The sequence below is a fragment of the Cyprinodon tularosa genome, unplaced genomic scaffold (assembly GCF_016077235.1).
Source record: "Cyprinodon tularosa strain WSP-4 unplaced genomic scaffold, ASM1607723v1 ctg185, whole genome shotgun sequence".
Classification (NCBI taxonomy): domain Eukaryota; kingdom Metazoa; phylum Chordata; class Actinopteri; order Cyprinodontiformes; family Cyprinodontidae; genus Cyprinodon; species Cyprinodon tularosa.
The window spans coordinates 485,792-511,739 of NW_024038643.1; the positions used below are offsets into that span (position 1 = coordinate 485,792).

Sequence of the window (25,948 nt, forward strand, 5' to 3'; positions counted from 1 at the left end):
AACTGCTTTAAACTCAGATTGCTGCAGCTTCATTATTCCCTTAATGTCAGCTCTGAACATTGGTTTCTTTTTTAAAAGCTTGAGAGAACCCCCCCACCCGCCCACCCCATGAAATCCCTATCAAACCCCATAGTTTTCCACCAATATACCTCCTAAAATAACTTTATACAAACTGATGAAACTTCACAAGAATTCACCATTAAAAAAAGAGAAAAGATCAGAGAGATCGGTGTCATTTTGTTCAGCCATTTAAAATAGGAACAGCAAACGGATCCCCTTATCTTACCAGGATGACCACGCCTTCAGTCACTCGCTCACATGCACTCAGATATGGCACACAGGTGCATCTCGATAAATCAGAATATCATAGGAAAAGGGGTAATAATTTAGGAAAATGTCATATTATAAAGATTAATAACAGATATAATTCGAAAATTGCTTCAGTTAACTTTTATGGCAATGACTTTCAGTCACTTCAGCTTTTCCTTTCTCAACTTTCGGTTAATATGATTTAATATAGCATTGAACAGCCAGCCACAGAGGATTTGGGTTTAATTGTCTTTGACTGTCTGCTGCTCGAAACCCCGTCAGCAGATTGTGTAGACAATAACATAACATGTATTTAAAAGTATTTATTTTTATGCAAAATGTATATTTAACTATAAAATGTAGATTGTTACCACAGTTATAAACATGTAAAAAGCTGTTTCCAGAGTGCTTTAAGAAAGAATATTACCTGAAAGTTGAATGGAAGGAAAAAGGTTTGTAAATATAAGCCATATAAGCCAAAAAAAAAAAAAGCCGCATAAAGAATGCAGCAGGAAAGTATTCATAGCGCAGCTCTTTTTCCACTTAGAGCCTCATTCAAAATGCTGTTGAAGATTGTTGCAAACTTATTACAAAATTAAAAAAAAATCTAACAAAAATAACATTTCCGTAATTAGGCACCTTTGCTCTATACTTTTAACACCATTATTATCAGGAATAAGGCTTTACTTGTGGAAAAAGTGCAGTGCTGTGAATGCTTTCTGGATGCATCTATATGACGATGACCTTTTTGTTTTGTGTGAGACAATGAGTGATATTTCACTGACCTTTCTCGAAGAAAAGATTCGCTATACCAGATTGTTGAAAATATGCTAATTTCCACCTGTAGTTCATGCGCAGGCTGATAAAGACTAAAAATCATCTCTAAAACATGTCTTCCTCTTTGTTGAAGATAATTATTGTAACATATTCTAATTCATTGAGATATAGTTGTAGAAACACTTTAAGAAGTAATTCCTAAAGGACAGGAGACAGTTTGCAGTCAGGTTTGTGTTTCTATTGCATCAGGGCTCATCACGCATCCATCTGTTGCCAAACAGCACATTGAATCATTGTGACGGGTCATAATTCTGTTTATAGTTTTCAAAGAACTGAGGATGTATTTAAAGAACAGGTATGCAGGTGCATTTAGGAGAGTCCGATGGGGATCGATCAGTCATGGATGACGATGGGGCCCCGCATCCTCAAGCTGGGGTGAGGGTGTGGAGGGGCCAGAACTAGCCCCTGTGGGGGACCGTGGGAGACCCTGCGCAAGGTAATTTGCTCACAGGGCTGTCGACAGGCGTGCCTCAACTGGGAGCGGGAAAGCAGCCGTCGAGCCCTCCTGGAAAGGGGGAGACGAGAGGAAATACGAGTCAGGGGCGAGAGTAAAAGAAACATCCTGGTAAAAATTTGTAAAAAAATAAGGCATACAGTACTGGTCAAATGTTTTTAAACATCCCCATTTTTTCCAGCTTTTGGCTGAAAATGATTAAGTTTAAAGTCTCTTTAAATAATAATAATAATAAAAAATAGGGATAGTCAATTAATGGCAATCTCAATATAATAGCAATTTACCAAAACACTATCTTCAAGTCGCAGAGAAACTGAATTTTAAGCACGCTGTATTTAACAAGAGTAAGACACAAAATTTCTCACACATGCCTATGCTAAAACAATGGGTTTGTCGCCACATATAAAGGTAGAGAGAGTGGCATCTTGCACGCAGATCCTGCATGCAAGTAGAAGATCAGTGAACAGATTACAGTAAAATTGTGCAACAATAATCTCTTTGCAAGGACACTTTTGAAAACTGAAACCCTGGGTGGAATGTCTACAAGCTTGGGGTAAGATCAAAGGAAAATCCCAGTTAAATCGCAATCGCAATATTGGTTAACAATAATCACAATTTAGATTTTCGGCAAAATCATTCAGGACTATAAAAAAAATATGATTCAGTTTATTTTAAATGTATCCAAAACTCATTAAAGTAGTTGTGTGTTAACAGATATAGCAGCCGGAAGACACAGGAACACACTCTGAATTCATTCTACATTAGAAATCCAAAATGTCTGGTTTGTTTTCACTATTCAGTTTATCCAAGCACATCTGGATGGGGTTTAGGTCTGGAGGCTGTTCTGGCCGCTCTATGTTTTCTGGCTACCATCTTGTTCTATTCCCCTAAAGTAGTTCCTTCATGACTTGCAGTGATGTCTAGGGTCAGTGTAAGATGAACCTCTGACCAGTAAGTTTACTGTGTGCTATCCTCTAGTCAGATACCACACAGTAAATTCCACAGTGTTAAATATGTAGTGTCAAATTATATTGATTCTTTTAGAATTATTACAACAACTGGAGCAAGATATACACTATATTGAGAGTTATTTTAACACTAATTCAGAATAAGACCAAATGCACTCGGACTGGTGTTAAATTTAACTTTTAAAGTGTTACTTTAACACTGCAAATTTTGCTGTGCAGAAGAAACTACGTGGTGCTGCAGAATGCCATTAGATAGTTTAATATCTATTGAAGGACTGAGTATTTTATTAATATTTATTTTTTATTTCTTTAATCTAATTTTGTGTTTTTTTATCCAATTTTCTTCCTTCCTTCTTTCTTTCTTTCTTTCTTTCTTTCTTTCTTTCTTTCTTTCTTTCTTTCTTTCTTTCTTTCTTTCTTTCTTTCTTTCTTTCTTTCTTTCTATCTATCTATCTATCTATCTATCTATCTATCTATGTAGTAATGCTCTTTTGAACTAATTTTTTTCATGCTTAAGGCAAAAGTTTTACTATATATTTCCTCGGTTTAGTTCACATAATTTTTAGAAATGGTAAGTCTAGGGGCTAAAAACTGCAGCATTCAGGCCTGCAGGACTATAAAGAATAGAAACAGACAAATAAAAGCCTTAAAAAAGGCTTTTAAATGGGGACAGATGCAGCGTAGAGTCAGCTGAGGCCTTGGTGCCATGAAACAAAGAAGCTCTTAGCAGCCCACTGCGACCACCGCACTAAACCTAAGACTGCTAGCCGCAGTGCTAATGGAATTCGATTGGAGACGAATACGAGGTAGAAGACCACAATGTACAGGTGATAATTCATGGTTTCCAGCAGGTCCTTTAGGATTTCAAACTCTTTGAATCCTTTTGTCTTCACTCAATAGATACAGCCTCCCATGGCAACACTGTGAGTGGGAATAGGTTCTGCTGCTGATAAAATGAGCACATTACGTTATAAGGAAGCATTTCCAAGAGAAGCAAGCATGCATCTGAATATTCAGGCAACAAATATAAATCTGGACACAGACCGTTAAGGTGCAACAGGCATGCAGATTAATGATAGTGGGTTTTTCTTTGCATTTTAAACACATGCATCTACTGAGGGGTTTTGGTGTATTTTAGTGTTGCAGGGGATGAAAAGAAGCCAGGATTTCTCTTGTTTTGTTAACTTTTAGCAACTAGGGACTCTGAAAGTAAACTTCAAGAATAAGAGAGGTAAAAACAGAGTAGAGTAGAAAAGAAAAATCCTAATCACTTGAAATAATTAGACTAAATTAGATACTCACACATTTAAACCTTTTCACAATAAATCACATTTAAGTCATAAATTTTTCTAATTGTGTGACATTTTCTTTTTGCTGCTGTAAACACCAGAATTTTCCCTTGTGGGACATAAAAGGATTTTCTATTCTATTCTATTTCAGCCAAAGACATTTGTGTTTGTTGACTGGTGGGGGTGGGGGTTATATATTAATAGACTAACAAAAAGTAAAAAGGAAGCAACTAATTAATGCTCCTACTACTATTTAATAAGGGGTGCATACTTTGATATCACCCCTCCTAAATTTGTTATGTTGTACCATTTCTTAGTGCAAATGCAGCTTTCAACTTTGCACATCGAAGGACTGATATTTTACCCCTTCATTCTATGCCAAACGGCTCTTGCTGTATGCTGTATTGCTTGATCCTGTAACAGATTATGATTGGATTTCATTCTGGGCTTTGACTAGGACACATGGAAATATGAAACTCTAACCACTGCCATGGCCCTCTTGGGCTTACAGCATTTTGAAAGCAGGGCATAATGACCAGTTTTGCTCTTATGTGACCAGAGAGCCCTCTTTGACTTCCCTGCAGATAGTTAAACACAAAACTTGGAAGATTGGGTTGTTTGATTTGTAAGATGTTTAAAGCTCAGGATACCATTCCATAACTAAACCTCTGAACTGTTTGCATCTTTCCTTGGTCTCAATTATGTTTATTCTTTGTTTGTTGACTAATGCTCTTAATAAAAGCCTTCAAAGAACAACCACAGTTATAATGACTTTAAATGACTGCTGGAGACAGTTGAGATTATATTTAGGGGTGTCAGAGTTAAGGAAGTTAATACATATGAATTTTAATTGCAAAACAAAAATGAGAACATTTTCTTGCACTTATACATTAAATTAATGACTATTTAGAATTGGAGTATTAGAAAAACTCTACATCAAATGCATTGACATTTTTGGTTTTAACATGACAAAAAGTTATAGGGGTTTAAAAACGTTTGCATAGTTCTGAAATAAGAATGTTTTTGTCATATAAATTTCAAACTCATGTACTCCGTTTTATGAGGGCGAACCGGAATATAAGGAGGAAATCAGTTGTATATTATGGCCCGATTTTAAATGTCTCTCTTTTCATCTTTTATGCTTCTTTCTGACACAGCTCTGTCTCATAAAGCACATCTTATTCCACCTCACAAGGTAAATAGCAAAAAAACTTCTCATCATTTTCTACCCCATGAAACAGAGCGTTCTTCATCATGCTGACACAAAAAAGAAAGGGGGATGTGAAGAGAAAGCAGCTTCCAATCATCCTTCATCAGCATCAGAGCAGATCTTTTATTCAGGAAGGCATTAATTGTTACCCTGGGTGACTGAATGACGGGGTGATATAACCGCTTTACAGGCTCAGAGATTGATGCTGTCTCTGTCACACATCAGCACACAGTGAGTGAGTGATCCATGCGAATGCAGCCACGGTTAATGCGGTAATGATATTTCCACGCTGGGCCTTGGCCGGTGCCTGGCTCCATCTGCACCCAGTTAGCTGCTCTAATTTTAGCCGAGGTGGTCCAAGGGCGGGCGGCTGTGGGGGCCGGTGCCATGGCTCATTTAGGCACAGGCTTAATGGGGGAACATCTTTCTTTGGCACATACAGGAGCTCACCATTTGGATTAGCTTCAGACACACACACACATAGGGACAAATTGTGTGTATGAAGATAAATGCAGATTTGGTTCTATTTATTAATTTCCTGATTTTTTAATTCTTTATTGTTTTCCATAAATCTTTTTTTTTTACCCCATGTTACTTTATTTACAAGGTGGGAAATTTTAATGAAAAAAATGTGTTCCTTTACTTCACAATTTCATGACAAGGATAAAAAAACAAAAATATTACAGAAAGTAGTACGGTATTATCTCTAACCATGTAATCACACGGTAGCCTACTAACATAGCAAGTCACACTATGTTACTTGGTTTATTTGGTGATTACCCCAAAATTAAGATACATCATTTCAGAGTAATTAACTGCATGTAATTATTACAATTTTATGTTACTATGTAGCAATTGAGACTTTTGGTGAGTATTTACCTTTAGGTTACCACATAAACGTTTCTATTATTGGCAACCACCTACCAATGGCTTACAAAGTAAATTATAACTTATAATCAGATAACTAAAGCATTATAAAACTGAGTTCAAGTTACATACAAATAAAAGTTTAGTTAAGGTTTTCTGTTATATTTTTATATTTTCTGTTATATGCAAAGTTATAAACTGCATTTTACTTAATAATAAGACATTAATTTATTGCTGTTGATGATATGAATATGAGTTACTTGGTAATAAATGTTTGAAATCTAAGAAGTCTGACTTTACCTTGTCTACCTAAAATTTTGAAGCATTTTTTCTTGTTCCCTAGCAACATAGAGTAACTTTCTACGTTATTACCATGTTATTGATGTTCTGGAAAAGAAAGAGTCACCATTTTTTTATTTTTTTTTTTACCTTATATCAAAGTATCATCATCCAAATCAAATACATTTAAAAAAACTTATTTGGGAAGAATGAACAAATTTGGCTCATTTTATTCATGAATGTATTACCTATAAATTTTTCTAATGTACTTCTATAAGGTCTTAACATAGGAGGAGAGTAAATTAATATATAACTCTCACTTCATTGTGTGTTGATAATTTTTACTGCTACTTCCTGTCTTCACACATAGTTTTTTACATTTTTTTTTTTTACAGAAAGCAGAATAGTACATTTTTGATGAGTTTGGATACATGATGGACAAAAAAGAGCTGCTATTTAAGACAATAACAAGACCCATCAATGCATTCAAATATCTTGCAGTTAAAAAAACAAAACTGGAACAGCAACAAAAAACACCTTTTCCCCCTACCTCCATATAGTTGAGTCAATTTCATCTATCCTGAAAGTAAAATCCTTCTAGTTTACAAGGATTTGATTAAATCTCCCCAATAAAATCCATCTTTCATGTCCTGCATGAGGAACTTTTTTTATTCTGCACTAAAATGCACTGGGCTGCTCTGTACTAAAAGCTAATATCACATTCTTATGATGTCGTGTGGCCGCCCAGCAGCTGAAATGATGTTGACGCATCACAAGCTGCACTAATGTTATAAAATGGGGCTCATTTTCATTCTCCTAAGTGGCTGAAGTGGGCAGATTGAGGTCAGAAGAAACAGGAAAGTGATGTGTATTGAATGACACTGACAGAGGAGATCCTATGGCTAACAATAATGTTTATCAATGTCAGTAAAAGGGAGGAGCTGGGGAGATTATGGGATTAAATATATCCACTCTCTGTTCTAGATTTTAAAAATGACCTGAATTATTATACACTAATTGTTAAAATGTGATTTTATGCAAAATAGAGAAATAGAATATAACAAAGAAATGTTTATCATATCTACTTTGGAGCATTTACGTCCTTAATCAGGATCTCCCCAGATGTAATGTCACACCAACTCCATTAGACGCAACTCCTGAAGAAATGAATCCATTTCTATGATATTTCCTTCAGAATATTTATTTTTAAGATGAGCTGTCCAACCCTTTCTAGTGAACCAAATAAGTCAGGTTTCTATGATTCAAACTGGTTGAAGCAGTCATTTAAATTTAGATTTTTTCCCCCAGGATTGTTAAAATCGATTTTGTTTTTTGTCTAAAGAAAAATCACAAGTTCTTGATTGTTTTTAAAGGTTTGATAACATTTAATATCCAAAGCTCCATTTAAACATGTTGGGGAGTCCCTTCTGCCTGTAAATACAGTAACCACACCGCATCCTGTGAAATTGGATTTAATTTCCATTTGGGAAACTGGAAAACATCGAAATCAAAATAGGTCCCTTTTTCTTGGTAATAAGTATTTTTTTCTTTAATTGTGAAGGTAAATGAAACACTTTGCCACTGGAACAAGACAATTTACATTTAAAATAAATAAAAAACATCTGCATTGCCTTTTTTCAACTGCATTTTATCTAATTATTTTATAGTGAGTAAAAATACTTATCCCATTGGCAGTTCATCTTATTTACCTGCTTAAATTACGGGTAAATACACTTAATTTAAGAAATGTTTAAGTATTTCTAGAATCTAGAACGTTTTTGCAGTGGATTAATAATGTATATTAATTTCACTTTTAGTTTTTTCTCAAAAACTTGTATGTACTATTTTGGTAATTTTATGTGATAGAGAAATACAAACAAGGGGACTAGACTAAGGACTAGGGATGAAAATAATTTAAATAATTCCAGTCTGGGTAAAATGTTTAAACCTTGCAGATGAGTAGGTTAATAAAACTTTAATATCCCGCCCACCAGAGCTAATTTGGCAAACAGCCCAACGCTGTATTATCTATCCTTAGAAAGTCCACCTCACAATGAATTACATTTTGAGCAAAGAAGAAGATGATTTTCTATTTTTCTGCATCATGATGACTCCATCATTTAGTCTAAATCAACTGGGAAGTACGTTCATAAGAGGTAAAAATTTACTTTTTGGTGTCCAGAACTAAATTAAAATATGTCTGAGTTGACCTGCAGAGGGCTGTGGACAACTGAAGTCCTCACTGTAAGAGAAACTTAGAGAACATGTTGAGGTAGAGTGAGCAAATAGCAAGTCAAAAAGTGGGATCATGAATGACTCCAACTGGAGAAGATCTCATGTTTTTTTGGAATCAACAGATGCTTCAATAAGGTCCTACATTAATAGTGCACAGTTATCAATCTAAGATAGTTTAGTTGTTTTTGGTTGTATATTTTTCATTTCATAAATGAGTGATTCCATTGAATTATGTTTTCAAGGTGGAAAAACTTTAAACATATTTTGAATTTTTGGTTTCTTGCATAAAATCCAAAACCCTTTTCTTTTTGACGCTGCTTATCTGTTCTCACTTTGAGAGCTACTTTCCTTTCACACACACACACAAACACAGAGTAAAGTCAATCATGTGTCAATAAGGGTCACCTTTGCTTACCTGGTCTCCCGGGTGACGAGGAAGAAGCTGTCATCGGGGGCATCGATCCAGTTGGGGCGTCTCTTGCGAATCATTACTCCTCCTCTGGTGTTTCCGCTACTGCTGCGGCCATTGTGCTGCAGAAACAACGGGTCCAATTGTTTAACTACGACCAGAGGAGATGAGGATTTGCAGTTAGAGCTGCAAATAAGTCTACTTACCATGAGAGGTCCTCCTGTTGAACCAGGGTTTTCTATAGAGAATATAAACAAAATCCAAGATTTGAGAACAATACAAATTAAGCAAGTCATACAATCAACATGGAAGAATATGTTATTTAAGAAAAACACTTTGGAGTAGAAGGGCAGATTTACACATGCTGGGTCTTTGGAGGGATTTGTAAACTAGAGGATGGTGCAAAGTTACTGTGTGAGAGTAGAACTTAATTGATTGTGTCCATTTTTCAGTGTTTTCAAAAGAATCATGCTGAAATCCTGAGAAGAAATGGATAAGGGTGTTCAGGAGGAGAAATTCCCCCACAGCGGACATTTGGAGGAACCCAGGTGGAAAAAACAAAAACCATAAGAAAATCTATGTTTAGAGGAGTCAGGAAGTGGCTTTCAAAGCAAAGAGCAAACATGGTGGGTGGATAATCATGCTGAGGAGTTTAGTGGAAAGTGGTTCTTTTCAGTGCATTTTCCAAAGCAGATTCTGCTGCTTTGGACAAATACATATAGGTTCCTGACTTTTCTTTTTTAAGAGCAAGAGACTTTTATTAGGAATGCTAATTGAAATAATTAAGCACTTGTTATCCAAACTCTACTGCTTTAACAAAAGCAGATTGAAAAGTTTTTCTTTGTTTCTTTCTTGATAAAATCTTAGCACCATGCATATCTTTCCTTCAATCTTGTACAATTTCCCTCAGTTCTCACTCATAAGTTCAATGTGTATTTTTCCCCCCTCAGTTTGGCTTCAGGCCATTATAGCTTTTATGGGTGGAATTAATCTGACCTCCAGCCCCGTCGATGTCCTCCATCATAGTATGCATCATCGTTTAGGAGTGTGTGTGAATCTCCTGGCCTTTTAGTGGTTGACATAATTAATCTTTCAAATTTATCCACATCAGTGCTGAGTGTTATTATTCCATTGCTTAAGGTCAATGCTTTCAAATAGCTTACCTTTCTTATTAAAGCTCCTACCAACATTCTGTCATTTTAATGTTGATTTTTACCTATAGCAAAAGCTTATTAAAGGTTTCAATAAATGTGGTAGAGTTAAGATCTAATTAGAGGCATTACACATATGAGCTGTGGTGTTTAAATGTGTGTATATATGCTGATACATCCCTCAAATGTTCAGTTCAGGGAGAACATCTTGAGCTCAGATATCTGGAAGAAAGCCCTCCTCCCGTGTACCTGAGCGCCTCTCCAGGTCAGCAGTGCTGTGGTGGTGGTAGCTGCGTTTTCCCAGCATGCCGTGTGGGCCGTGGGGGAGAGAGGAGAGGAGACGGCGAGGAGGTGGCGTCTGCAGGCCTGCGGTGCGGTGGGAGCGAGGGGCGTGAGCCATGGGACGAGACTCTGGAAGAGACACCACACACTGCAGCTGCATGAACTGGCTCGTTGAGACCGTCTGAATAATTGATGCTCAGACGCAGGACTCAGGAGTATAATCTGATCTGTGCATTTACCTAGGAACTGCAGAACACTGGTCAGAGTACTCCTTTGGGCCGCTCTTGTTTTGGGTAGCCGGGTCCCCTGCCCCTCTGACACCCTTAACATGTCTAAACCAAACACACACACACACATATGTAGGTTTGTCTCACTCATGCCCTCTAGTATTTACTGAGATCCTCTCTGATTTTACCAGTGTTTATGAAAACGGAATCTTCTGATGTGAATGATCACAGGATGCAGGGGTTGAAGTATTCATGGCTTTCAGGGATGCATGATGACAAAAAAACAACAAATGTGGATCCATGCATTTTCATGCAAACTCGACAATAAAACATATTAATAAATGTACATTGAAAGGTGAGGGAATCACAAAAGGAGAAAAATGTATTGAATGTTGCGTACATGCTCAGAAAGGATGCCTGGTGTGTGTTCCTCTGTCTGTGATGGAGCTGATGGACACAAAACAGACACATGAAGCACAGAGACCCAGACGAAATGCTTTCAGGACTGACTTTATTGGAGATGTATCCTCACATTCACACAGTAATGAAAGTAGAAAAACAAAATCAAAAGGAGGTGGAATATGAGCTGAGATTATTGCAACAGTTGTTAGATGAACAATGCAGAGGAGGAGTGGAGGTAAAAAGGAGGAATGAATGGAAAAATTGAAAATCCTGCATCCAGGATTCACAAAACTGAGGTTTTAAAACCAATCGTGCATGATCTGAACACAGGAAACGAGCCAAGTGAACAGGTCTGTCCCACAGTGAGGGGACCTGTTAGGAACATGGAGCTCACCCTGCAGAAGTATTCACACCCCTTTTAATTTTCCTCACATGCTGCCACACTACAAGCAGACACTTTATGTTAAGACTAATACAAAGTAGTGAATAGCTAATAAAAAAAAAACTGAAGGAAAATCAATTTTATCCTTTTTTTTATCCAATACCCATAAATAAAATGACTAGATGTCACCTCATTAATAAGTAAAGCCCACTTTTGAGGTCTGTTAGAAAACATTAATGAACAAACCTCATAAAGACTGAGGAGCCCATCGAGACAAAGCTGTCAACGTCAGACTGACAGACTAGGTAGAGAGAGAGCATCACTCAGAGGCCATCATTATTCTGGCATAACTGCAGAGATTGTAAGCTGCATTGGAAGAATCTGACAGGGGTTAGATGGTGAGATGAGGCTAAAATTGAACTTACTGGTCTAAACTAGGCTAGTTGTTATATGTGGGCGAACCCAAATGCTGCATGCATCAAGTAGCTCCATACCTTTTTCAATGCTTTTCAATGGAGGTGAGAGAAAGCTGGTCGAAGTTAGAAGAAGAGGTAAATATAGGGTAATCCTGAAGAAAAAAAAACCTCATAGAGGCTGTAAAAGCCTTGAGACTGGAGCGAAAATGCAGCTTCCAAAAGGTCATCAAAACCCAAACAAATCTGGAGCTAAAATCAGAGCATTTATTACCATTATGTATAAAAAATAAAGAGCTCATACAACCTAAAAACCATAAACACACCGTTACCATCAACATGGTAGAGGCAGCATCATGATTTGGGGATGCTTTTCCTTAGCAGGCACAGAAAAGGAAGCTGTTAAACGTTGGTAGGAAGATGGATGGCGCCAAGTACTGGAAAATTGTGCAAGACTAGAATTGGGTGTTTAATATAAATATTCATAAAATTATGTATCCTATCAACTAAAATCTCAATAAAAGAATACTTTTGCAAGGTACACATGTTCTTTCACCATGAGCCTCAACTCAGTCAATCCAATCAAAATTAATCTTTTCTGATACAAAAAAATGCATGGGTGTAAAAAAAAATAAAACTGTGGAGCTGAGGTTGAGTTTTTACAGCCAACATTTATGTTGCAGTCATGACGGGACAGATGGGCCATGCAAAATAGAGCATCTTAGTAAAATACATTTTCTCTACCTGGGACTCCAGCAAATACATGGCTCAGACAACAAAACAACCCCCCCCAATGGAAGGTGCTTTAACATGGTTGCTACCTGCATGAGGATTTTTTTTTTTGTGTAGATCATTTAAAAATGTCTGTGGGTAAAAGTCCTCATCCTAAATGTGTGTGCGACTCCATTAATGATTAATGCAACAGAAAATAAAAACATAAAAAACACAAAAATACAAATGAAAAGATGATCAAAACTCAGTTATGGAGGACAGGCAGTCTTTATTGGAAACAGGGTGGGAGAATACAAAAACAAAATAATAACAATAATAATAAAAACAGAACGAGACAAACAAGGGCAGCAATGGTGGCGAATGGTGGGGAGGTTGGGGTGAGGAGAGAAGAGGAAGGAAGGGGGTGGGTGGGTGGGGGTTGGATTTGTGTGTGGGCATGTGGCAGAAGTTAGGAGGAATTGAAAGAGCTCTTACACTCTGCCTTTATGGCCCCACAGTTAATGGGGACAAAGGGCCGGCGCGCGGCACGGCGCAGCCTGATGACGTCCCGGCACATGTGCCGGGCCAGTTTGGTGAGGCGGGTGGCCTGCAGCAGGAAAGCCTGCTTGGTCTTCATGGAGGACTTGGGGCTGCCGCTGTTCCTCATTGGTACCATGTGGTTGGATTGGCGAGGAACGTGACTCCTGGAGCGAGGCTCCTACAAATTGACGGAGACAACAGAAAGAGCAGAACGTTTAATTAATCTTAGACAGGTGCCATTTTGTTTCCATTTTAAAACTGATCTAAAAAGGGGCTAATGTAAGATGGTCAAAAGGATTACAACCTATAGAAATAAACATTTCACATAATTAAAAAAAAGACTCACTTAAAATAAATCCGAGTCTGCTGAGTCAGTTCCTACACTTTCTCTAGGTCCACAGACCAATTAATGGAAGGACAGATGAATGGAGGGCAAAGAGCATCACAATTCAACAATTAAATCACGTATGAAATAATTATTTAAATTAAACCTGGAAAAAAATCTAGAATTTTTTCAATAGATATACAATTATTTATAAGTCTCAGTAAAATTGACTTTAGTTATTTAGAGAGAGTATTTTTTTTATTTATTTTAATGAGTAAATATAAGTATTTCATGATTTAACAAATTATGTACTGTTCCTGCACTGAAGGGCAACATGAGTTCATTCAAACTGCACATCCATCAAGGTCAAAGAGGCGGGACCAGCGCTGCTTCCATAGTAACCCTGTCGTCTCATTGGCCAGAAATTTCTACCTCGTTTTCTTTTACTTTTAAGTCAGGAGAAAAGTCTTCGACTTTGATGGATGTGTGACAGTTAAAATCAGTTCATGTTGGGCTTCAGTGCAGGGAAACTCATTTATTTTATCATGAAATAATGATCAGTTCTTTAGATAAAATTAGGCCCATTTAATAAATTATATATGTATTAAATTAATTCTGTATTTATTCCTGTTAATAAATGTCTGACACGTAAATAACGATTTCATTATATATTTATTCATTTTCACCCTCCATAGGAAAAAACATTTCCATATGTAGCCATATTTTCTATACAAGTCTCAAGCTCCTGTCACACTGTGACAATTTAGATCAGCGTATGCCTGACGTACAAAAAAATCTGGCAAAATGCAGCCGTACGTTTTGTATAAGTTATGAGTGCTCTGAAAAATGCTGACACTCGTCAACATGTGGCGAGTATGCCGAGAATTTTTGAGCATGCTCAAAATGTCGACGTATCTCATACATGGGCCATAAGTTACAGGTAAGTTATTTGATCGTTGACATACATTCAATTAAATTTTAGTTACTCTGAAGTTGTGGTGTCTAGCTTATCCAAAACCTATGAGTAAAATGTGCATAACTTATCTAAAACGCATATCAATGTATTTGACGTGTTCCAGACGACTGCTGAACATGTTTCTAACATACAGCTACTGTTTAGTAGCGTATTGGCAGCATTTTGATATAAGAGGGGGTTTACAGGAGGAAACAGTCAGTACCCCATCATAGGGTGAGTGAGAAGGTGTGCGTGATGGATCCTCCCTGCATTCACATCCCTCCCTGCAAACACATCTTTTTATGCAGGCCGGGCACATTGCTGCCCCCCTCAGGACACTGGCTTGTGCATCAATTCATGTGCATTACGCAGCTGTGCGTTTTAAGTTAGGCTGTCGTTTGACAGAAGTTCTGGACTCATTATAAATACTCTATGTATACGCCCAAAAATTGAAAAAATACACAGAAACTTCAGCGTGTGCAAGCGTTTTTTTTAAGATTCCAGGACGTCGGGTATATGCTGGATAATCGGCAAGGGGTGACAGGGCCCTAAGTGGAAACTTTGAATTGATTTTGAAGTCATTTTTAAATCTTTTTTACATCGGTACCATCCTTAGCGGGCCGGTTATACCAAGGATTCTTTACTAGACAGTGGAATTACATTAATAGGGTCTATTTTCCTGCTGTATTCGCTTTATGCAGATAAAGCTACAGTGGCTGACTGTCCTTTCAGGTTGCTGCCTTTTCCTTTTCTTTATGCTACAAATGATTCATTTCCCCATTGTAGAAGACCTAGAGAACATATTAAAAGCCAATATGGGAAGTACAAGAGGCTGATAGCTTACTGAATAATTGATGCTTACTGAGGACATCACAGACATGTTGTATTGGTACAGTCACCCCTTTACAAGTGAAGGATTTTTACTTTTTCTCAATGGGTTTATTTGAACCATTTTCCTTTTTTATTACGTTCTTTAAGGGTCTTTCTCTACTTTTAAAAAATTACCAACAGTCTACTGCCTTTTAAAAAAATTTCATTTGTCTGGAACTTACATTGGTTGCAGGAGTTGGGGAGGTCCTCTCCTCTGGGGCCTCAGCTCTGCTTGGCATCTTCAGACCGCCGTACTTCTTCCAGTACATCCAGCAGGAAACGCACAGGCGGCACTGCATGTTGGGAGGGCCCCACGAATACCACTGGGCCGACTGCATGGCTGTAAGGCACAAAAACTCAATTACTTTCAAGGGAGCAAACCAGTCTACAAGATACTCAAAAACAATCCACCTCTTTTTTTTTAGCTTTGCCCACAATTCTCTAAATACTTCAATATTTATGATTTCAAAAAAAGCGGTGTAGCTCGCCCTCCATCGACTGCACACACAAACAAACATGTGAAACTCTGCTCACACGTCTTCCAGAACTGAGGATGACTTGAGGAGGCAGCAGGTTTGGTGTTAAGTTTTAGCTGGTTTGCAGCGTGGATGCATGCATGCAACACCACAAGCAGCAGCACTTCAGTGCAGTTTTAATCACTCCTCTGTTCATTTATTTCACTTTAAAACAAAGTAGAGGTCATCTCAGTTATCAGAAGATTATTTAATTTTTAACTTTAATCAATGCTTCAAGTACAAATATATAATATATATCAAGCATTTATTCTGTTTTTTCTTCCCTCCAAATATGACTTTTTCCTTCCTCATAACTTCCCATTAATAGCTTTTTATACAGCACTTTTAAAAGCCATTGTAATGGTAATGCTGACTGTTAATGAAACCCTGAGTAGTATTTCAAAATAAAATAATTAGTTCAAATCTTTTTTCAGTAAAAATATAAATGAATAAATGCTCAAAAACCCCAAAAAAGAAGATAAAAAAAAAAAAACTGTTTGCTACAAGAGCTGGCTGCAAAAGCTTAGGGGTGCAACTAACGATTATTTTGCTGATCAATTAATTTATTGATTAATCTTTCAAGTAATCTATTAATAACCAGATATCAAAAGGTTTGTTAAAGAAGATCTTTAACAGAGTTGAAACAGGTGAAAAGGGTAGAGCATATTGACAAACTTTTTTTAACCTTAAATGTAAAATATTAGTATATTTTTTTTTTTACCATTTTGGTGTAGTTACTGCTCTAAGTTGGTTGCTCTATCAGCTAAAGGCATATTATAGTCTCTATACTCTAGTTTATGATGAATCGATAACTAAATCACAATTAATCTGATTGTTTCAGCCCCTTAATAGGATTGAAAAAGGTGCACAGCAGCAGAGATAGCTGCAGCCTTGAGAAGACGGTGAAGGTAAGTTTAAGCATTTACACGTAGGAAAATAGATGAAGTATTTTTCATGATGAGTTTCAGATGTTTTAGTCAAACCTCTTGTAGGCTTTTACAACTGTATCAAAGCCTCTTCGTCCCGTTTGAGAGCGACAGTCATTTATTTCCTGGGGTTTTTCCACAATCTGTTCATAGTGATGATATTTATGGGCTAAATCACGGGACGTCTCTAGACGTTTATAGGAGCTGCTGGTGGCTCGCCATGTTTTCTGTGCATTTCCCTCTGCACTGTTACAAATTTTCCTGGGTGCTCCGTGCACCGACCCAAGCAAAACTTACTGTAGCAGCTCTCGCAGGCTCTGCCGCCTCCTGCTGCGTGAAAGGCCCCGGGGCCTGCGCCGTTCACAGTTGCCATCTTGCCGTTGGTCATCGAGATCTGGTTTGGGTTGGGTTTGTTGCTGTTAAGATTTAGAGTGTTGCAAACAAGCTTTAGTTTTAAGCAGTAAAATAAATATACATAATGTTAAATTTTATAATTGAAATCTGGAAACTCACTATGTGGGGATATAAACTTGCTTCAGTTTGCTTTCTGCCTCAGCTGCCTTCAGCCTTTTCTGCTCAATAAGAAATAAAAAATTTCTTGAACAAGTGAAACAACAGAACATTTCAAACATTTTCAACAAAAACCTATTAGAATATTTTCAGTTAGGCAGATAAATCTTATTAGATCATAAATACAAATGCTTTTCATAACCTTTACTAAACATATTCCAAAACATCACAAATGTAAAGACAAAAAGGAGATAATTTACATAGTTAAAAAAGTTAAATACTAAGAAATATAACAAAAGGATAATATTAATAACATAAGAAAATTAATTTCATCATGCATGAATTTTGGTTTAAATTAGGTTCACCTTCCATAGGGGATAATGGAAAAAGGCTCGTTTGAGAGTAATACATGCCATTTGTATTTCTTATTATGAAACTTCAGTGAGGAAAAAAACTAAACAATCTGATTTTATAATAAAACGATAAAAAAAAAACAATTCAGAAATTTAGAAAAATTATGAAATTATGAATTTTAAGCCAGATCACCCAGCCCAAATAGTGGTTGTCCTAGTAATATTATTAGTAATAATACTACCAGTAATGGTAATTTGTGTGGCTGTTAACATCTAAAGAAGGAAAGAACAAAAAAGTTTTTTCTGTGAAAATCTTCAACTACTATCCTTCTATCCTTGCAAAATATTTAAAAAAAGAAATGAGAATAAAACATAAATAAATAGGATACAGATTAAACTTAAGATAATGTGTGTATTCCAAATTGGCTTCTTTAAATATTTGGGATATTTTTAAAGAAGTTTCAGGACATCATGGAAGCTCAGGTTTGATTCCCAGAGTCTTCTTAATGGCTTTCTGAAGTAAATAAAAACGCAGACACATTTCTGACCTGCACACTTTCAAAATGCAACTTTACAGGAAAATCAAGTTTATTGTGAGTCATGTTTCAGCTTGAGAAGTTAAGAAAGTGAAATTCTCATCAGCAACCCCCCCCCCCTAAAAGTAAAAACAACATTAAGAGCCTTTTGCTGAGATTCGTCTCACTGCGATAAAAGATCTCCAAAGAGGTGGTATTAACTTTAAATGACCCTCATTCTGTTTAATCCTGCATAAAATAAAAATATTCTATTGGCAAACACTAAATATAAACAGATATTAACACAGGATCTCTGAGCCAATTAACACTGGGAGACTGTCGGCAGCAGCAAATATCTCCAGACAAAATAAGACATCTTTGCTTTCGCTCCTTAATAACGACAGGAATCTCACCTGCTGGACATATCTGTCCGTGGTCTTCCACATGTAGTAGTACTCTATGATGCTGGTCAGAGACTTCCATGGCAGCTTCACAAAGCAGTAGGAATCACAGGCAGAGTGATGGTTGGAGAGGGAAACAGAGACAGACAGCAAGTTAATGATATCAATACCTCATGTTCTCTCCGTCTGGGCATCGGGCCTTCATGTATATTCATGAGCCTGAGACATCGTGACCACAAAGGCTGAGAGCTACTGACTTCACTCGCTTCTGGCCACAGAAAAACACACTCATGTTTTACTATGCATATGGGGACTTATTCATTCATTTGTATAGATCACTCCCTTCTCCTAGTCCTAAACCCAACCTCTAACCCAGAAGGAGAACTTTTCCTCACAAATACCGTATTTTCACGACTATAAGGCGCACTTAAACGTCTTTTTTTCCCTCAAAATGTGCGGTGCGCCCTATGGTGCGGTGCGCCTTATGTGTGTTGTAACTGCGACTTTTGAGACCACCTCATTGAGGAGATGATGAAAGAGTGGCTGAATGTAAGGAGACCAGGTGTTTTTTTTCCACCCCTCACCATCGCTGTTAATATGTAACTCCATGCGTGCCCATCTCACAGCTGATGTGAAAAACATGGGGAAACAAATTAACGCTGCTCGACATCGGTGTGAACCGGACCCAGCAGGTGCAGCAGAAGCAGCGAGTTTACATGCAAAGTCAATGGTTGACGCGCATATAGGTGCAGCAAAAGGTCCCGCAGCGCATTTTGGTGCAGCACGTCGGGAGCGTTTAAGCATCTGAAGCGCCGCGCTTCTGCTGCTCGAGATGGAAAAATTGAAGTTTTGCTGCTGGACGCGCCGCATCAACCAATCAGAGAAGCTGATCTGGGAGCTGCCAGCGAGACAGACAGCGCTCTGATGACATATGATATTAACGCAAATGGAAAAGGCTGGATGGATGCGTGGCTGAGGCAGGTGTATGTGAGAAGACTAGGTGGTTTTTTCCACGCATCATCATCGCTGCGTGCCCATCTCACAGCCGATGTGAAAAAAAGGTGAATCAAATGAACGCTGTGCTCGCCGTTATCCCGGGGGTCTGACAAAGGAGCTTCAACCGCTCGACATCGGTGTGAAGCAGCCGTTCAAAGTAAGGCTGCGAGCGGCGTGGGAGCGATGGATGACCGACGGAGACCACAGTTTCAGGATAAGAAGGCAGCGCCGGGCAGATTACGCCACAGTTTGCGGATGGATTGTAGATGCTTGGACTAAAGTGTCTGCTGGCTCTGTTGTTCAAGCTTTCGCAAAAGCCGGCATTATTTCTGAGGAGCCGCGCTGCACGGAAAGTGACTGACAGCGAAGAAGGGGAAACTGGCATGTCTGATTTAGCGCAGCTGTTTTATTCAGAAACAGAGGATGATGACTTTGATTAATACTTTGTAATAAATACATGAATAAAGCACAATCATACTCAGTTTTGCTCCCGCTCTATTTTTCTCCCTGAAAACTTAATTCAACAGCATCCCCGGTCTCCTCCTCTTCATCGCGGTGGCTGGCAGGTGTTTTTTCATCTAAATAATCTAAATCTTGCAGCTATATTTGCTGTGATCAGTGGGAATAAAGTAGTTTTAATATGTTTTTAAGTGAGAAAGTCCACCTGAAAACTTAATAATTGCAGTCAGTTCATCCAGATTATCTATTTCTGTCGGAGGCGCTCAGACCCCCACATACCAGCGGTGCGCTGACAGCAGAAATCTCTTCATCAGCAGCCTGTAGGCTGGGCAGCCTGGGGTTCACCGCGGCTGCTGGCAGGTGTTTTTCATCTAAATAATTTTAGCTGCAGGCACCAGGATACCGGCAATAAAAGCGAACATATTCCGTCAGCAGGTTTCAGGATTTTAAGTTAATTTAGGAGTAACCACAGCGCTGTGTCATCTGCGATGTCTCTGTCTCACGGCCAGCTGCCAGGTTTGATTAATACTTTGTAATAAATACATGAATAAAGCACAGTCATACTCAGTTTTGCCCCCGCTGTATTTTTAAATACGCAGTAGAGGTATTTAAAGGTAGTAGAGGACTTGTACCTGTATATAAAAAACGCGCCCTATAGTCCAGTGCGCCTTATGTGTGTGTTAAATACAGAAATGGGACACATAACTGAGAGTGCGCCTTTTAGTCCGGTGCGCCTTATGGTCGTGAAAATACGGTAGGCATATATTGGCCTAACAATTACACCCCCCGCCACACACAGTGCTTCACATATAAGTATTCGTGAGCACCTGATGCCCTCGCCTCATTCAACTGTATTATGGTTATGTTATAAACATACAGTTAGATTCCAGGAAGGAAGAGATCAAAACATGACAGAGTGCTCTAGATGAGGTTTCAGAGACAGCAGAGAAAAAATGGCTTCATTTCTTAAAATTATGGAACAAATCTTAGACAAAAAAATATATAGAGAACGTTTTGATGTTTATACTTTTCACATTCCACATAATTAACCTCCAAGTTTCAGTCGCTGAAGTAAAGAAACAGACAAACAAAACAAAAACCTACAAAGTCTTGTCGGATGTCGTTAAAGTCTTTCCCATATTTCTCCAAAGCCTCCTCAAACATGGCTGCTTCCGAGGCGCTCCACTCCTCCATCTCATCCCTGCAGAGCACTGGGCCGCCCGCCGGGACCAGCACGCTCAAAGCGCTGGACAGATCGTAATTATGGCGATGCAGCGTGTCCATCGCATGGAACTACAAGAAAGCAGACGTCACAGACCATCTTTGAAACAATACTCAGGTAGAAACAGTGCTAAAAACAACAACAAATTACTCCCTGACTGATCCTTATTTCTGTTTTTCTTTAGGATCCGACCTGCCAATTTAGCTTGTTTGAGCAGTACAACAAATATCGTGTTCCTGACTAACCAGTGTGATGTCCCGAGAGGCTGCAGCTGCACTCATATGCAAGCTTGGCTGTCGAACTGAGCTGCTGCAGTCCAGTGCCCGGGCAAAGGTCCCAACAGCCCTGAAAAACCAAACAGAAAAAACAATAAGATTGGCACAAATAAACAAGGATTCAACTCAATATAAAACAGGGTAGAAAAAAAAAAAAAACACCCACAACTTTATCATAAAGTGTTTAGTAGCTACAACTACACTTCAAAGTGTGGAATAATTCAGAGAGGAATTAAGCATGTAGCTTGTTCTTATTTAACTGTGTTAGTGTTAGTTGAAATACTGAGTTCTGCCAGAATTTTTTTTTAAATCTTTTCAAGCCCAGATTGTGTTTATGTAAAGGCGAGGCGGTCTGTGCAGAGATCAGAGAGGAAAGCGGACCTACCGCGCCACCACTAAGAACTGGTCTATCTGTTTGTCGGTCAGAGGACAATCTGGATCCCAGAGCTTCTCCTCCAGCTTGGACTGGTCCCTGTCATCTGTCTCTACTGCAAAACACAAAGGAAATGTTTTACTAAACCAAGCAGAATAGGGTTTCATGAGAAAGACAGGGGAGAATAAGCAGCCAACTTTGTGATATAAGATGATAAAAGCTTAATTTTATATCAAACAAATTGTACCGTACCCTCTACCAACATTTCAGGTACGTCTGCCTGAAAGCGCGGCCCCACCCTGATCTCCCCTTTATCAGCCAGCAGGGTCTTCTGGGTCGGGTCGTACACCAGTGAGTAGAAGAAAGTGTCCTGCAAAGGAGAACAAAGGCATCACTTTTATGATGAAAGTATTGCCCCTCCTATCTAACAATTTTGAGATAAAGCTAAACAATCAGTTAAGTGTCGTATTATGTAAAGAAAAATAAAATAGTTTCCTTTAAAAAGTAACTGAAACATGCAGGACAATTAGATTAAAACTCAGAAAAGGTTTTTAGGTGATCTACCAATTAAGCCCATTCTAGACTTCACCCTTCCGCCTATATTCTGCACCATTAGCTCATGTTGGATTAAAACCAGATTAATAAAAAAGGGGCTCTGACAGGTGAAAAACAAAAAGAACAAGAATCTCAGAGGAAGGAAATTGTGTTTTCACCAAACAGACGTCAGCAAAAAAAAAAAAGAAAGCTTAGTGAGATTTTATTTTCTTTAGAAACAAACAAACAAAAAAGGAAGTCAAGTCTTTTGTAACTCTAATGGATGTACTGGGAATACAAACAGGCACTGCTGATCAGTCAGTGAGGGTAGTCATGCAAATTCAACCATTTTAAAAATGTGCATCCACTCCAGGAACCTTTTCCAGACACCTCAGGCCTTTTTATCTTTTTCCCTCTCTTTTTTTTTTTTTTTTTTTTAACCTGTCTTTGATGTTACAGTAAACGGTACCAAACCTGGGTCCTAGCAATCATCTATAATCAGGGACTGGTACTATTTTTGAAGGACAATGTAACTTAAAAGTGGGGACTTATGACGGGAAGCTGGCAAACGTTTCCTACTGTTTGAGCAAGATATAGTTGTGAAATTTTAGCTCTTTTATCACAGGGATTATTAGTAGATTTGATGACAAAACGTACCAAGACCCAGTTTATATATATATATAATTTTTAAAAGTACATTAAAACAATTGCGCCCCCTAACCAGTGTCGCCCTGGGCAGCTGCCAATTTCCCCCATTCAAAATCAGCCCTGTATAAAACTCCTGGTTAAAACATTAACCCCAAGTTAAGTCTTTGTTTATGGAATTTAAGCGACTCGTACAGCCTCCCCATTTCTATGTAAACATGAAAAACATAAAAACAAGCATTTTATTAAGCTTAAGCTTTTTATTTTGTTAAGTTAAAAATAAAATGGTTTAAAGATAATCTAAAATTAAAAGTCAATCTAAAATAAAAGAATGGTAGTAAGGCTGGTTATTTTGAGCTGCACTGCTAAAAGAACAACCCCCAGTAACTGTCATCCTTTATTTTTTCCCCCTCAAGCTTACCTCTTTGTCAAGGTATGAAAGAACGGCTTCAGTCTCGTTCAATAATGCCACACTGCACTTCCCCCTGATGGAGAGGGAGAAAGGGAAGCAGGCACCATGTAAAACACATACAAAGGAAGCAGCCTGTGCCTGTAATGCGTTTGCGCCTGAATGACTTATCCGCGTGTACTGCCTGCAGATCATGAGCCTGGTGGTATAGAAAACTATCTGCATGTGTATGGGCTGGCGTTTAAGTACCTGATGTGTGTCGCTGGGAGACTCTCATACTGTCGGGAGAGGAATAGCTCTCTGTGGCGAAGCTGGTGTTTCTGTTTGTCTGTGAGATCTGTCTCTGTTGGGTTCTCCTTCTCTTCTTCCAACTCCTCTGCAAAAGACAGAGTGGAGGAAACAAATAAAAAAAAAACACCGCAAGACGTAAAAGAAAAACAGGAAGAAAGAGGAATAACCAAATGCACCCCTTTAGTAAAGTCTGAGAAATGTGATTTATGGGCCAACTGATCAGACAGATGCAGTTAAAAAAAAGCTAATTTAATCACTTCATAAACTGGTTCCTTCACAGTCTCAATTGACTCTAATTCTCCGTCAAGATGGTATGATATTAATATGTGTAGCTTCAGAACCCAAACTAAAATAAAAATGAAACTGAATACAACTCAGGGTGATCAGTTTTTAAGCACAAGGAATTCAAAGCTGCTTAGTTTGCAAAACTAAGCAGAAAACCTTATACACAATTTTTCAAATCACTAAGACAGATCTCAGCCTGTGAGGAAGCCGTAAATAACCTTATTTAATGTTGCACGAGTTCAAAGTCTAAAAAAGGGGACAGATGACACTACTCACTCGCGTGTTTATCTGCAAGCTGGATGAGGCTGTGAGAGATGTCTCTCCTTCTGTAGAAACAAACCACCTTGGCCTCCACATTCCCACTGGCGGTCTGAAATGGAGAGATTAAAGATCAAGGCTGGCGTAAAGAAATGCTGCAAATAAGTCCATCTATAAGGCTCAGATTTCCCAAGAGCACCGTCTATTTTGTGCTTCCATCAAATTAAGACAGCGTTTTTAAATGGCTGATTCATTGCCGCGATGAGTAATTAGTCTAACAGGTGAACTCAATTAAAACTGATGCTGAGTGATTAAAAGTGGGAATTACAGGTGCATCTTAATAAATAGAATATGATCAAATTTATTTTAGGCAGTTTAATTCACAGTGACACCTGCATTTAGATTCACAAATAATCACAGGAAAGAAAGACGTTACATAAATACTGAAACATTTTAAGCATTTATTTTCACAGTGTACCGCTTTGACCCTCATTACTTTACAGCCTACTCTTTTCTGCCATGAAGGAAAAGATTTTTATTTTATTCTTTTTTTTTTTTTTACAGGGAAATCTTATGATCTATATAATCATTGGGAGAATGTCTGAGTGGACTATAGCAGAGAGTTGTTAACGGCTTCCCTGGAGCCTAAAAGGATGATTGCTACATACGCTGGCGGTTCAGGGAGCACATCCAGGCATAATAGAGTTAAACTGAGTGGAAGGAGGAAAAAAAGGGGGAAAAAAAATAAAAAGATAAAGAAGAAGGTGCACCTATATGAATAAAAACACATTTATGAAGATTGTAATGCAAAACCCATTCGAGAGTTTGAGTGGAATTAATAAGACATGGGCTGATGTTGGAATCAGCACTCCCAGAAACCACAACTAAGGTATCAATGGCTACGTTCACACAGCAGCCCTAAGTGACCCAAATCAGATTATTTTTGCCCAGATGCGACCTGTATCTGATCTTTTCATGGCAGTCTAAACAACACAGATCCAATTTTTTCCAATGCCACCCAGGCCACTTGGCTATGTGGTCCTCAATCCGATACGAATCAGAGTCGCATTTATCCGACCTGTCCAGCATTAATACCAGACAAAGGTCATTATTCAGCGTCTTGATACGTAGAAGCGGCAACAAAAACAACAAAAATGATGAACAATAATGCTGAGAGCAGTATTTATGTTTAACCATATTGAAAAGACTGAGTTTTTAAGGTTGGGAAAGATTGCTAGATGCGCTCTGGCACAACCATCCATGTTTACTTCCATGAACACCGAGCACACTGGTTTGTGGCTTCATTACTACTTCTACTACGCATATGGGACACTAGGGTTGTATGAATGCAGTGCACACAGGAGATCACATACAAGTCACATATATTTGGAAATGTAAACGGCAATGCAAAAAAAATAAAAAATCTGAATTGAGCATCAAGGCCTGCGGTGTGAAGGTAGCCAAAGACATGGGATGCAGTGGCCCAAGAGTTAAGTCTGAAACAGCAATGGAAATAAAGCAGATGACTGCCATGTCGTCGGACAATATTGGTGCATTGCTGTTTTGTAAAATGCTAAGCCGGCAACGCCATCAACTAAGTGCAGGGTCTGAGGGGCATGTCGTTCAGAGACAGCTGGAGGGGCACTAGCAGCCTTCCCAGGATGCCTCTCAATTTAAGAGCACTTCATGTTTTCCTTTGTGATGATATTTTTTTTCTCTTGCATGAGTCGTCATTCGTCTGCACTCCAACATTTACTAATAGGGCTGGGTAAAAAAAAAAAAATCGATTTTGAATCGATTCCTTTACATTTTTGCCAAATCGATGTCTAGGGAATGAGATCGATTAGTTTTATATTGACGCCTGTG

General features: G+C 38.3%; 1 protein-coding gene across 2 annotated transcripts in view; it reads right to left on the minus strand.

Annotated features, from left to right (window-relative positions):
- Positions 1-915: 915 nt before the first annotated feature.
- The window catches only part of mta3 (metastasis associated 1 family, member 3), a 30,134-nt gene continuing 5,101 nt past the window's right edge, over positions 916-25,948 (minus strand). The window contains exons 3-19 of one of the 2 annotated variants that reach the window (XM_038282515.1): positions 24,101-24,194; positions 23,498-23,624; positions 23,261-23,324; positions 21,913-22,030; positions 21,673-21,775; positions 21,258-21,357; positions 20,895-21,083; positions 18,348-18,422; positions 17,070-17,128; positions 16,854-16,972; positions 15,298-15,455; positions 12,921-13,143; positions 10,530-10,622; positions 10,258-10,419; positions 9,064-9,095; positions 8,864-8,979; positions 916-1,651 (exon numbers count right to left, since the gene is read on the minus strand). In XM_038282515.1, coding sequence (XP_038138443.1) covers positions 1,480-1,651; positions 8,864-8,979; positions 9,064-9,095; positions 10,258-10,419; positions 10,530-10,622; positions 12,921-13,143; positions 15,298-15,455; positions 16,854-16,972; positions 17,070-17,128; positions 18,348-18,422; positions 20,895-21,083; positions 21,258-21,357; positions 21,673-21,775; positions 21,913-22,030; positions 23,261-23,324; positions 23,498-23,624; positions 24,101-24,194 — 2,004 coding nt within the window. In that variant the 3' untranslated portion in view covers positions 916-1,479. Of the gene's footprint in view, positions 1,652-8,853; positions 8,980-9,063; positions 9,096-10,257; positions 10,420-10,529; positions 10,623-12,920; positions 13,144-15,297; positions 15,456-16,853; positions 16,973-17,069; positions 17,129-18,347; positions 18,423-20,894; positions 21,084-21,257; positions 21,358-21,672; positions 21,776-21,912; positions 22,031-23,260; positions 23,325-23,497; positions 23,625-24,100; positions 24,195-25,948 lie in introns of both variants that reach the window. The other variant, XM_038282516.1, reaches the window with a different exon arrangement.